This window comes from Apteryx rowi, unplaced genomic scaffold (assembly GCF_003343035.1).
Source record: "Apteryx rowi isolate R43461 unplaced genomic scaffold, aptRow1 scaffold_188, whole genome shotgun sequence".
Classification (NCBI taxonomy): Eukaryota; Metazoa; Chordata; class Aves; order Apterygiformes; family Apterygidae; genus Apteryx; species Apteryx rowi.
The window spans coordinates 1,602,154-1,614,569 of NW_020448174.1; the positions used below are offsets into that span (position 1 = coordinate 1,602,154).

General features: G+C 57.6%; 3 protein-coding genes across 3 annotated transcripts; 2 read left to right on the forward strand and 1 right to left on the reverse strand.

Moving 5' to 3' along the window:
* Nucleotides 1-45: 45 nt before the first annotated feature.
* Nucleotides 46-3,980, forward strand: LOC112964197 (cytochrome c oxidase assembly protein COX15 homolog; the record flags this gene model as incomplete). The annotated part of the gene is made up of 8 exons (XM_026061961.1): nt 46-170; nt 748-870; nt 1,167-1,353; nt 1,683-1,850; nt 1,972-2,053; nt 2,387-2,541; nt 3,474-3,587; nt 3,760-3,980. Coding segments are annotated over 8 exons (1,086 nt in total), but the record flags the coding sequence as incomplete, so codon positions are not given.
* Nucleotides 3,981-4,375: 395 nt separating this feature from the next.
* On the forward strand, nt 4,376-5,997 carry LOC112964180 (V-type proton ATPase subunit e 2). Its single transcript, XM_026061931.1, has 4 exons — nt 4,376-4,544; nt 4,626-4,673; nt 4,829-4,952; nt 5,192-5,997. Exons 1-3 carry the CDS (start codon nt 4,441-4,443, stop codon nt 4,920-4,922), a joined length of 246 nt encoding a protein of 81 aa, XP_025917716.1. The 5' UTR covers nt 4,376-4,440; the 3' UTR covers nt 4,923-4,952; nt 5,192-5,997.
* Nucleotides 5,998-6,714: 717 nt separating this feature from the next.
* Nucleotides 6,715-12,405, reverse strand: ENTPD7 (ectonucleoside triphosphate diphosphohydrolase 7; the record flags this gene model as incomplete). Its single annotated transcript, XM_026061962.1, has 12 exons — nt 6,715-7,979; nt 8,169-8,330; nt 8,510-8,595; nt 8,700-9,024; nt 9,304-9,396; nt 9,771-9,937; nt 10,031-10,179; nt 10,697-10,753; nt 11,180-11,283; nt 11,757-11,907; nt 12,058-12,263; nt 12,368-12,405. Coding segments are annotated over 12 exons (1,770 nt in total), but the record flags the coding sequence as incomplete, so codon positions are not given.
* Nucleotides 12,406-12,416: the final 11 nt, after the last annotated feature.

Below are 12,416 nucleotides of genomic sequence, written 5' to 3' on the forward strand. Positions count from 1 at the left end.
CCCTGCCCCGCTGACCCCTCTCTGTCTCCGCAGCGATGGCTCCGGTGGCGGCTCCTGCAGCAGGCGGCCCCCGCGGTGCCCCGGGCCGCCGCCCCGCCCGCCGTGGGCCGGTGGCTCCTCGTCTGCAGCGGCACCGTGGCGGGCGCCGTGGTGCTTGGCGGCGTTACCAGGTGAGAGCGACCCGGCTGCCCCCTCCCCGGCCCCGTGTGGAGCCGCTTCGCGCCCAGGTGCCGTTTCCCTCTGCAGGGCCGGTGGAGGGGATCGGGGGGAGGCCGCGGGAGCCACGTTGCTGCTGCCCTCCGGTCCCTGCTTTCGGTCTGCCCTCCCGGGGGCCATGCTCGGGCAGTGGCGTCACGGGGGCACTGCCCCGCCATAGCTACTTGCTCCCTGTCCCATTCCTCCGTCCCGCAGCTGCACGCTCGCAGGCGAGCCCATGAGAGATGTTTTCCCTTGGCTTTTCTCCTGCCTGTAGTACTGAGCACCTCTGGGAGCAAGGGGACAGCACGGTGTAGGGCTGTGAGTACAGGGCAGAAAATGTCTATGGTGCACTGATACTTGCTAGGAGTTACATTCTCTTATGTAATTCTGGTTGTTTTAGGTYGGTTGATTGTCCACAGGCTTCCTGATCCTGTTTCTGTGTTTAAAGTTTGGTTAAAGAAGCATAGCTAACAGCTCTTATTCCAGCTCAGTAGAGCTGCATGCCAGCCAGAGTAAATTGTGTCTGTGTGYGTCTCTGTCTTCTCCTAGGCTGACAGAGTCAGGCCTGTCTATGGTTGACTGGCACCTGGTGAAAGGGATGAAGCCCCCCAGGACACAGCAGGAGTGGGAAGCTGAGTTCCAAAAGTACCAGCAATTTCCAGAATTCAAAATGTGAGTGTTCAAGATGAAAGGATGGTGCTCTGGGACCCTCCCTTCTGGGGTTCAGCAACACAAGGAACTCTTTTAAGAATGAAAATACTTCCTGTTATGACCACCAAGGCACACAAAGTGTGTTTGAAGGAGGAGGCCTGCCCTCCACCACCATTATCACCTTTTTGGGGAAACTGATCCCTGACTCCCCTCAGCCTCCACTATTGTTTCCTTTTTCTGAGGAAAACAATCCTTGTCCTGGGCAGTGTGAAATAGGACTGCTGTATTAAGGAGTCTTCTTTTAATGTCTGTAACAGCCTGAATCACGATATGACGCTGACAGAATTCAAGTTCATCTGGTACATGGAGTATTCGCATCGTATGTGGGGTCGTGTTGTGGGTCTGGCCTATATTCTGCCTGCTGTGTACTTCTGGAGAAAGGGCTGGCTCAGCCGCCCCATGAAGGGATGTGTTCTTGCGCTCTGTGGGCTTGTCTGCTTCCAGGTAAGAGAGCCCTAACAGCTGAAGGGGTTTGTGGCAGTGACAATATCTCCTGTGAATGTTTTCTGGTGGAGAATAGTTAACATAAGGGGACTTGTGTAAATTTTCAGGGGGCTCAGTGTTGAAAGGTAGTTAAAGATGGAAGAAATCATTTATTTTGCCGCTAATGTTTATCTGATTGTAGCAGTCACTGCTGCTCTTTCTGTGCTGATACAGACATAAGGGGTTCTTTACCGACCTTTCTTTCTGATGTGAGAGGCTGTATAGTGGGTAGGGGAGCCAGCTCTCGCCCCTCAGTGGCCCTCATGCCTGCTCTCTGGTTGTTTGGTCAGGGACTGCTGGGATGGTACATGGTGAAGAGCGGACTGGAAGAGAAGCCAGATTCTTATGACATTCCTCGGGTCAGTCAGTACCGTCTTGCAGCACATCTCGGCTCTGCGCTGGTTCTTTATTCTGCTAGTCTATGGACAGGGTTGTCTCTGCTGCTCCCACAACACAAGGTATGCAGTGGAGTGTCATTCAAAAGCACAGAGTAGTAAAAAAAATTCAAATGCAGGGCTTACAGGACTTAAACACAGGAAGTTCTTTACTTTGATCCTTTTCATGTTTTGTATTTCACAGTTACCTGAGACCCGTCAGCTGCTCCGTTTGAGACAATTTGCTCATGGCACTACAGCTCTCATTTTTCTTACTGCTCTTTCAGGTAAGACTCTTTTAGTGCTGTCTCATCCCAGGGCTCTTTGCCTTGTATTTCTTCTGATCTGACAAGGCCTCTGAGGAACCTCATCATGTTCTCTGGAGAAAACTTATTCTTTCCAGAAAACTTGCATCCAAGAACCTTTCCTGGTGGCCTTTCCTGGGGAGGTGGGCATGCCGCTTACAGCCCATGTACTACTGTGTGACTTAKGTATATGTTTCTGAAAGAAATTCAAGATCAAGTTGAGTTCTTGAGTCAGGCTGGATTTAAGAGCCAGGCAGCCTGAGGTGCCACCTGCATGCAGTCTGTTAGTCCGATTTCTCTGCTCTGGAACTGCAGGTGCTTTTGTGGCAGGGCTGGATGCTGGCCTTGTTTACAATTCTTTCCCCAAGATGGGGGAACGCTGGATCCCTGATGATCTACTTGCCTTCTCTCCTGTGCTGAAAAACTTCTTTGAGAATCCTACAACTGTACAGTTTGATCACAGAATCCTGGTAAGTGCCATCTTCCTGTTATGCTGCAGCTTCCTCTTAGTTGCCTCCTAAAGCCAGATTGTCCTCTCTGCGCTGTGGTTCTGTCAGCAGGAGTGACATTCAGGGCACCCTGAGGTTCTGAGAGCTTGTTACCAAATTCTTTCTCCAAAAAGAGGAAGGCTAGCACTTCTCTGTTCTTCAAAGTGATCTTTTTTAAGGAAGCTTCTTTCCTTCCCAAGTTACACACTTGATTTTGTGCCTCAATTTCCATTACATATGAGCTACAGATCATGGTAGCCCTCACTATTGAAATGCCTGGAGATATTGGTTGAAATAAAACCTGGAAATCTTAGTACTGAGTGCTCTCTGCTTCCTCTCGCATTTCTGAACGCTTGGGATGCTTTACATCTGTAATGTCCTGTGAAAATATCTCAGCTGGTTGGAGCAATCCAGATATTAAATAAGAGTGGCACTGCTGTGGACTAAGCCATTTCTAAGACTGAAAAGAAAGATTAAGTGATTTAGAGGAGGAATCCTGTGGGGTGACCTGCAGAATGAGATTATGTTGGTAATTTATAGCTGAGTGGTGATAATGAGATCAATTTTCTGGTGACAGCTTCTACCTGTAATTGGCAAGGTGATGGAAAGGGACAGGACAGAAATAATCCATAATGACTTAAATTGGGAAAAACTATTGGAAAACAAAGCATTAATTTGGGGAAAATGGAACTCTCAATAACCTTACTTAGACTTCAGGGTTGTTAACTTAGTGGGTCACAGGAGCTCCAGGATTTGATTATGGCTATTAATGTATTTCTACAGTTAAATATTACTTACAGAACAACATTTTTCTGCATGAAAGATGCAGCCAAAGGCATCTGCACCTATTTTCTACGAACTGTTCTCAAAAGGTAGCTGTTTCTCCTGCCCATCCCAAACTCTTTCTCCTTTAGGGAACTGCCTCAGTCACAGCTATCACAGCACTGTACCTCTTCTCACGGAAGATCCCACTCCCTCGCAGGACCAGGATGGCGGTGACTTCCTTGCTAGCTGTGGCATGCGTGCAGGTATGGTCTTTGCCCCAAGAGTGGAGCTGTCCAGACCTGGGGCCCCACCATCCTGTGTGCACAGTCTGAGCTGGAGGGTGGGAAGTCAGACTGTGGGTGTTTCTGTGCTGTGCTTGGGCAGGGGCACACATCAATTTTACAGCTGTCCTTACTGCTGCTTCCTTCTTGGCAGGTGGGCCTGGGCATCAGCACCCTGCTGCTCTATGTGCCGACACCTCTGGCTGCCACCCACCAGTCGGGCTCCCTGGCACTGCTCAGTGTGGCGCTGTGGCTCATGAGCGAGCTCCGGCGGGTCCCCAAGTAACTGCGCTGGGGCGCAGCAGCGAGAGGCTCCAGCGCTGCCACGGAGAGCCGAGCCCTTCCCTCCGCGGGGGCTGCGTGGGCGCCGGGAGCTGCCAGCCGCGCGCCCAGGGTGCTGCGGGCTGCAGGCGAAGCACCGGGCTCCCTTCGGACTGGGGAAGGGGCTGCGCGGTGTGCGCAGAGGGGGCACCGGGGACGGTTTTGAGGGCAAACGCTGTCACATAAACGAGTTTTCCAGAGTCGCCGGTGTGTGCCCGCGTCCCTCCTTGGTGGAGCGAGGTGAGGCGGGACGGGGCCGCCCTTCCCCGGGGCGGCACCGGGCGGGCGCGCGGGCAGCAGCGGGGGCAGCGGGCGGCTCCCTGCGGCGCCCCCTGGCGGTGGCCGGCCGCGCTGGTGGCGTCACGCGGCTCTCCCGCGACGTAGCCAATAGGGGCCGGCGCCGCGGCGGCGCGCTCGCGGATTGGCCGCTCGGTGCGGCAGAGGGCGGAGGCGCGTGCGGCGGCGGCGGCCGGTGCAGCGGCGGTTGGCCGGTCGGTCGGTCGGTGCGGCGGCCATGACGGCGCACAGCTTCGCGCTCCCGCTCGTGCTCTTCTCCGCCTTCTGGGGCCTCGTGGGCGTCGCCGCGCCCTGGTTCGTGCCCAAGGGGCCCAACCGCGGGTGAGTGGGGGCCGCGCTGCGGGGAGGGGGGGGGCAGGCGGCGGCGGCGGCGCCCCGGGGCTGACGCCGGTGTCTCCGCAGGGTGATCATCACGATGCTGGTCACCACCGCCGTGTGCTGCTACCTCTTGTGAGTACCGCGGCGGGCCGCGCTCCGGGGCTCCGTCCGTGACCTCTCTCCCGCTACCCCGGCGGGGTCGGTCCCCGATGCGGGGCCCCTCTGGTTCCCCCGGGCCGGGCCTGCCCTGCTGCCGGGGCTCACTCGCGGCTCGGGTCCCTTTGCAGCTGGCTCATCACCATCCTGGCCCAGGCCAACCCCTTGTTCGGGCCGCAGCTGAAGAACGAGACCATCTGGTACGTGCGCTTCCTCTGGGAGTGAGCCAGCGCCCGGATGGAGACCCCCGCCACCGTGAGTGGGCAGAGGGCTGGCACGGGGCGGCTGCCTGCGCGTGTCCAGCTGGGGAGGGAGCTGCTGCGGCTGCTGTGTGTTGTGGTTGTGGTGAGCCGTTCCCAGCGTGGGGCGGCCGGCTCTGCGCCAGGCGCAAGCAAAGCAAGCACTTCYCCCTGAGCCTGCTGTTCTCAAGGTGTGGGGGGCTTATGCATGGGCACAGCTCAGTGCTAACTCCTCCTTATTTTTCCCTCCCCCAGCTGGACCTGCTGCCCCAGCACCCCCTGAACACTGCAACTGGACACAGCGTCAGCTGGGCCCTCAACCTCGGCAGGCAGGACCTCTGCTGGGCCTTAGGGCCTGGGAACCAGGCCCTGTGTGTACCCATGGTACCTGGGAGAGAGCCTGTCAGCTGGCCGAGTGCTGCAGCCAGTGATGTTGATGACCAGCCTGAGTCTTCTCCTGGAGAGAGATCTATGTGGATGGCCAGGACATCCTGCCTGCAGTGCTTGCCGTGCTCCTTCCAGTGTGCTCAGCCCTGGGCTCTCCTTGTGTGAAATCCTGCCCCCATCCCAACCTAGTTACAGTATCCCTCATCTCCTCTTTGGGCCCTGGCTGCCCCTGTGCATGAGAAGACAGGAGCCTGTGGCATCCTTTATGTTCAGTCCCCTGTAGGAGCCTGGGCATGCAGTGGAGTCCTCTTTGCTAAGACAGGTTCTGGCTGTGAGTGGGAGAAGGGAGGTCTGACCCTGGAGGAGCATGCTGACCCTCTTCAACATGAAAGAGGAGATGGTATGGGTGTAGGACAGGGGGGTCTGCTGCCAGGCAGCCAGCTCAAGCTGGAGGTAAAGGGATGCTGTGTCCTCTCTCTGAGCGGTGAGGCTTAAGCAGTAGTATCTAGGTACTATCCCTCTTGCCTGTGTCAATGTCCAGGGAAGAACTGAGTATCAAGTAGTATCTTAGATCTGTTCCTTTATTTATCAATAATTAATCTGTATTTATTTATTTATTTGTCTGTGTTTGATAAATTTGTGTTGTGGAAATAAATCATTTTCTAGTAAGTGATGCTGGAGGCAGTAGTCACTTACTGCTCTGAGGCTGAGGAAGAGTCTGAGTTGTATCCTGATATATTCCCCACCACCACCTCTGCTGGTGCTGGGATCCTCAGTTAGTGAAGGAAGAGGTAGGCACAGCCAGTGGTGCACAGCCTGTTTTGTCCTTGCTTCCACCTGTGGAGTACTGCTTTAAGACCAAGGCCACAGCTAGACAACAGCATGCACTAGAGGAAGATGCAGGTACGTGCCCAGCCTCCCTGGCAGGGGGCAGTTGTGCCCTGCCGGAGCTGTACTGTGGGAATCCCAGTGGCTACTGGAGCTGTGGAAGATTAGCAGCCTGTTTCCCAGGCAGTGCCTTCAGCCCTGGCAGCTTGGCAACGCTGGGGGACACGGAAGGTAAAGAGGGGGAAGCTATATCTCCCTGAGGCCTGGGCTCTGCAGGGGCCAGCTTGACTTCCTTGTCTCAGGTGGAAGTGGGGGGGCACATCAAGGTCTGCTGCCTCCGAGGATCCCAGCAACAGTTTAGTTTGGATCAGAGCTTCCCTTGCTGCTGCAAGCTCTGCTGTGTGCTGGAAGCACAGAGGGCAGCTRCTAATAAAGCTACTTAATTGTCCCATGATGAGGACAAGTCCCAGCAGCACAAAGCAATGCTATGCAAGGGCTGCCTAGGCCCAGTCACGCAGCCAGGCTGGGTGGGTGTTCACTAGAAAAGGAGACGAGACCAGTGCTGGATGGCTCATAATTATTTTATTGCTAGGGGAATAGGAACAGTTCAAGTATAAACTGAAGAATTTCATTAGGTCATCAGGGCTCCAGCCCCAGGGGAGGAAGGCTTGCTGTGCCTGTGCACAGAAGGAGGCAGCAGCCAGCTGCCACCACCCAGAACTGCCCAGGGGCAGAGGTGGCTTTCCCAGAGGCAGGCCCAGCCTGCACTCACAAGGGGGAAAGAACCACTGGTCCTTTTTGCACTAGTGCCTGATTAGCCTGTGGGACACCACAGGACAAACACATGCTTAGAAGGGAATGAAAAGAAATGCAGCCACCTTTGGTGGTGCCTCAGTTGGAAACAGCCTCTGAGCCCTCAGAGCTGAGCCTGGGGCATCAGCTAGGGCTGTGGGAGGACGAAGCAAGGAGAGGAGGAGGATACAGCCAACAGCTAGACACCCCTTCTCCTGTTAAGGAATGCTTTGAGAGCGGCCAGGCCAGGCAGCTCCATGGAGCTCTAGGCCACACATGGCCACGGGCCTCACGTGGTTCTTGCGGAAACCTTGCAGCCTTCCTGTTTTTGAGCCCTTGCACTCACAGTGAGCTACAGAAAGGCCACACCTAGGTGATGATGAACTATAGCACCATGTCAGGCCACGCAGCAAAACAGTGGCTGAGTCATGAGATGGCCCAGTGGTTCAGGCCATGGCCCTGGGTTGGCTGCCTCTGTGATTTTGAGTCCTGCTTATCTGAGGGACCCAGTAAGGGCTGCAGCCTTGAGCCAGCTGGCAGCAAAGGACTTTGGTCTATGCCTTGTAGCAAGGAGAAGGCCAGAGGCCAAGGAATGCAATGACTTGGGTTGGGGAGCAGCAGAGAGGAAGGCTCTGGTGTCTGTAGCTGCCTCGGCCCACTGGCTCTGGTTCTGGTGCGGAGATGATAGAGTGCAGCATTGAGGCAGTCTTCAAGAAAGAGTCCAAGCCCTCAGAGCCCAGGGCACTGTCATCCAGTCCCAGTACTGGTTCTGCTGGTGCAACTGGATGGTGGGTACTGCTGGTGTCACGGCCCATCTCCCTGACCCGGTGGCAGCAGCACCACCTTGTCCAGCCAGAGCATGTCGAGCTGGGCAGACCGCAGCTGCCAGCGGTGGATGCGGCGCAACCGCAGGAGGTAGAGGACTATGGCCAGCACTACAACCAGGATGCAGGCAAAGAAGAGATAGTGGTTGTAGACAAAAGAGAGGCGCAGCCAGGAGGTATGTGCTTGCCGGACGCTCTCTGGCCGGAGATCCCTGCAGAAGAGAAGAGTCAAAATGAGGCCTGAGAACTGCTGGGGGCTGCCTGCACTGCCTTTCCCCCTTCCTTGGGTGGCAGAGCCCTTGTCCCACACAGCAGCTCCTGCTCTGCTCCCGGGCCACCCTTTCCCTCACAAGCCAGACCACAGGATCCAGCACTTGAGCTCATGCTCCCTCCAGCTTTACCTGAGTGGCAGAAAACGTGTTTTGTAGAGGATGGCTCCCAGCGTCCACTGCACCTCCCGGTCGTACACCAGCTGGGCTGTGCGCAGGCTGGGGTAATCCAGGGGGAAGTGGAAGCCCTGGTGAAGGACCTGGTACATCCAGGCTGATTTAAAGCACTGATACCTGCAGACACAGCGCACAGCAGCATCAGCCAGATGCTACTGCAGGGCCTGAATCCAAGCCAAAACCTATCACGCGTCCTACCTGCGCCACAGCTCCCAGTTATCCTCACCCTCGACAAAGTCCCCCCAACATCCAGGGCAAGCCCCCTCAGCAGGTACCTCCACGGCACAGCCCCTTACTTGACCCGGTGCTGGTCCGCGTGCGACGAGTAGAGGCCATTGTGGAAGCGCTGTGTCAGTACCGCCCAGCTCTGGCTGCAGTACTCCTGCGGGACGGGGAAGCCAGGGCTCAGAGCAGAGAAATGTGCTCCAGTCCCTCCTGGGACAGGCAACAGCGGCCCCCTCTTCCCCAGACCAGGCTAACGCTCACCTGGGCAGCGGAGGTGAAGGAGAGGGCATCATAGCGGCCCCCCAGGCGCAGCACGTCCTCGGTGCAATAGAAGAACTCAGAGAAGCCATAAAACTCGCTGTTGCTGAAGTCGATGGGTGCTTTGTAGGCCCCCGCCAGGGAGGCCTGGCTGCTGTTGGGCCCCATCAGGAGGGGGTGCAGCAGCTCCGCACAAGTCTTCCAGTCTCCTTGCCCACGAACATGCAGGGTTTGGCCACCCCTTGCCACCGTGTCTTCCAGCCCCACAGGCAGGCAGGGGTCCAGGAAGGGTGTCTCAGGGCTCAGTCCTGTCTGCTGGTCATGCAGGCTGGAGAACAAGCCAGAAAGGAAAGGCAGCTGTGCATGGGATCCTGTACTGCCTCCAAAAGACAGGCCTGGGTCCAGTGCTCCCCCACATCCCAGATACCCCCACCCCAGAGAAGGCTGTATCCCCTTATACCCTCATGGTCTTGGCAACCACCCTGCCACCTCCTCCCTGAAGCTGGACTCTCCAGATCTGTCACGCTGAACGGTGGCCATGTGCTCTGCGCACCTGATGGGTGCAGTCTGTCCCACCCAGCCCACAGGGATTCACACCCCTCCGGACCACCTGGAGGAGCTGGAGGCAGGGTTTGCTCCCGGCACAGGGGTACATGGTGACCAAGCCTGTCTCACCCTGGGGATAGTTTCATGCAGCGCTCTGGGAAGGGAATGAGAGAGAGAGCCTGAGGTGGGGAAGTGATGGAAAGATGTTCTGAGTGGGATCAGTGCTGACAAAGGAGGGAAAGCCAGAGCAGAAAAAGCCCCCGACGGGGACTCCTGCAGCTTGGTGAGAGGGGAGGAGGAGGGCAGCCAGTTGCTGTGCTGATAACGCCTGAGAAGGGCAGCGCCTGTGCACCGTGGGCCAGGCTGTGCATCTGCTACCATCACACGGCTGCTGCCAGCGTGGCTGCTGGGAACTGCTATCACCACGGGAGGCCCTCAGGGTAAATCCAGCTGGAAGAGGAGGGCAGGAAGGAGCCAGCACTCCATTTTGCAACCCAGTGGGGGCATCCCCAAGCGAGGTGACCTTACCGGTTGTGCGCATAGGTCTGGTTCAGAACAAGATCCTCATAGCGCTGCCGAGCAAAATTGCCCCCGAAGCCTAGGAAGGTGTTGACATAGACGCGGTACACATGGCCAGTGTGCTGCACATCACAGCCCAGATTAAACTCTGCCAGCAGGCTCTTGGCAGCCTCTTCCTGAGGAAACAGAGAAGTCTGTGATCAGCCACAACCTGGGGAAGGCAGGACCTGCTCTTGGTGCCAGGCTCAGACGGGTGATCAGATACACACCTGCTGCGGGGAAGAGAAGGCTCCAGAGCTGGGCACCTCATAGGCAATCTGCAGGGAAGCACCCCCCATGTCCAGGATCCCGACCGTTCGTTTCCGCACCAGGGACTCCACCTGGTCTCCCAGTGCCACAGTGACCACTGCATCCTCCTCTGCAACCCATAGCCGCATGTCAGCGAGGGATGAGGCACAGGGCAGCACGTTGTCCCTTCCGCCGCTACCTCACTGCCCTGGTACAGCCACCTGGCCCTCTTCCACCACGGCAATGCAGCACTGCAAACAGTCCCCAAGGGCTGCCTGTAGCACAGTGGGTCCAGGCTCTTGGCACTGGCTGCCCACCAGCTTCACAGATTCCCCCAAAGCAGCCAGGGCTGAAAATCATCACAGGAACCCTCCTACAAACTCTCTCTCTCTAGTTCTTCCCCCAAAATGCTGCTGGTGCCCCCTCACAGCACGCCGGGACTCTTCCCTGCAGCCCGGGCTGCTGCCTCTCTGTGTCACGGGTTCAGGAGGGTTTTGCACGCACAGCTGCAGTCAGTCACTGCCCGGCCAAAGGGGCAGGCGCTGCCCTCTCCAGAGTCTGCTCTTTGCTCCAGCGCCTGGGTCAGCTCCAGCAGGGCTCCGCTCACAGACTCCCCTGCCAACCACCGCGCCAACAGCCAAACTCACCATCCTCATGCTCAAACCTCCCCAGGACAAAGTTGATGCCAATCCAAGCGTAGACACCTGCACAGAAAGTAAAGGGGGTACTCAGGCAATGCCCTAAGGGGGGCTGGAGCACCCTCAGCACTGCATAGCTGCACTCCCGTGCTGGAGAAGCTTCTTGCGCTCAGGCACTGGGTGTCATTTAACATCTGACAGGACCAGAGAGCAGAGCCCTGCCTGACCCTGTGCATCTCTGCGCTCGGCCTCGATGACAGACCTCAGTGAGGAGGAGGGCAGGGACAGCAACCATTTGCCACACAGCCCCTTACCAATAGCACTCTTCAGGGCAAGACTGAGGCCTGCTGCCCCAAATAAAAGCACGAAACTGCTCCCACCCAGAGCCCATGCTGTGTCTGACTCAGGGGGCCTGGCCATGGCTGGCAGTTACAGGTGCTCCTTGCTGGACACGAGGACAGAGCAGCACTCTGAGGCAGGGGCAGCTCTTACCTTCCTGCTTCCCTGAGATCACTTCTGCATGTGATTTGGAGAAAAGGAAATCAAACTCCAGAGGCACATTTCTCACCAAGTCTTCCAAGATTGCAGCTTGCTGCCTGCAAGTGTACAGGAGAGAGACAGATACCAGATGATCTTCACGAGAGTCGCTCCTTTGTGGGGCACAAGGGACAACAGGAATCCTGCTGCAATATGCCTCGTGCCCAGCCCCATGAGCCCCCTCACTGCATCCAATATGTTTCGGAGATTGAAGGTTAGTATTTTATCTATTTGCTTTAGACTTCAGTTCAAAGTGTCTCCTCCCGTGAGGAAGGCTGCCACAGTCAGCACCATCTCCTCCCTGCCAAAAGTCCCTCCCAGCGTGCTCAAACCCTCCTGCGCCTCTCGCCTCTTACCCCCAGCCACATGTCCTCTCCTTTCTCAAGCATCCCCACCATCTCACAGAGCACTACATCGTCTCCCATTAGGCTCAGGATGGGCCGGGGCCTTTCTCCTCGTGGCCGGGGGATCCCAGCAGATCCCTGGTTCCTCGGCATCAGCGAGGAGCCCCGCCAAGGGCTGATGAACTCACCTCTCAGGCAGCAGCCTCATGCCGGCCGTGCACAGGATGTAAAGTGGAGTTTCTTTGTGCTTCTCAGCTGGCACGTGAGCTGCAGCAAACTGAAGCAGGGGGCGCATGTAGGGGGTAGCTCGCTCGGGGGTCGCCGCCACCACAGAGATGCCTGCGTGGGAAAGGGAGACTTTGCACGACCAAGCCCTGCCGCGCGGCGGCAGCCTGCCAGCACCAGCACTGGGGAGACCAAGGCTGCTCAGAGGCAGCCCCGATTTTTACAGGGCCTTAACCTCCGGGCCAGGAGAGGGCTAGCACAGACCTGGCTTAATTTTCTTGACGACGGGATGGCTGCTCTCGTCCCGCATCTGCTTGATGTCCAGCAGGTCGTGGGGGTTGCCGTTGTGCGGGGGCCAGAAGTAGACGAAGACGCGGGACCCGCTGCTGCCGCAGTCGAYGACGATGCCGTAGCTCAGCGCCGCGTCCTCGGTGTCGGTGGCCCCCAGCTCCTCCACGCGCGCCAGGTACCTGGCGAGGGGGCGAGGCGGGGGCTCAGCGCCGCTCCGGGCCGCGGCCAGGAGCCCGGGGGGGGGGCGGTTACCGGGGTCCCCCCCCGCCCCACCGCCGCTCACCTCTCGTACTGCCGGGCGGCGCGGGGCGGCGCGGCCCAGCGGCGGGGGG

Bases quoted from the DNA above. Each gene is read 5' to 3' on its own strand.
- LOC112964180 (XM_026061931.1), top strand. From the start codon at position 4,441: ATGACGGCGCACAGCTTCGCGCTCCCGCTCGTGCTCTTCTCCGCCTTC. The intron at 4,545-4,625 runs GTGAGTGGGGGC...GTGTCTCCGCAG, and splicing joins CCCAAGGGGCCCAACCGCGG to GGTGATCATCACGATGCTGG. The intron at 4,674-4,828 runs GTGAGTACCGCG...GTCCCTTTGCAG, and splicing joins GCCGTGTGCTGCTACCTCTT to CTGGCTCATCACCATCCTGG.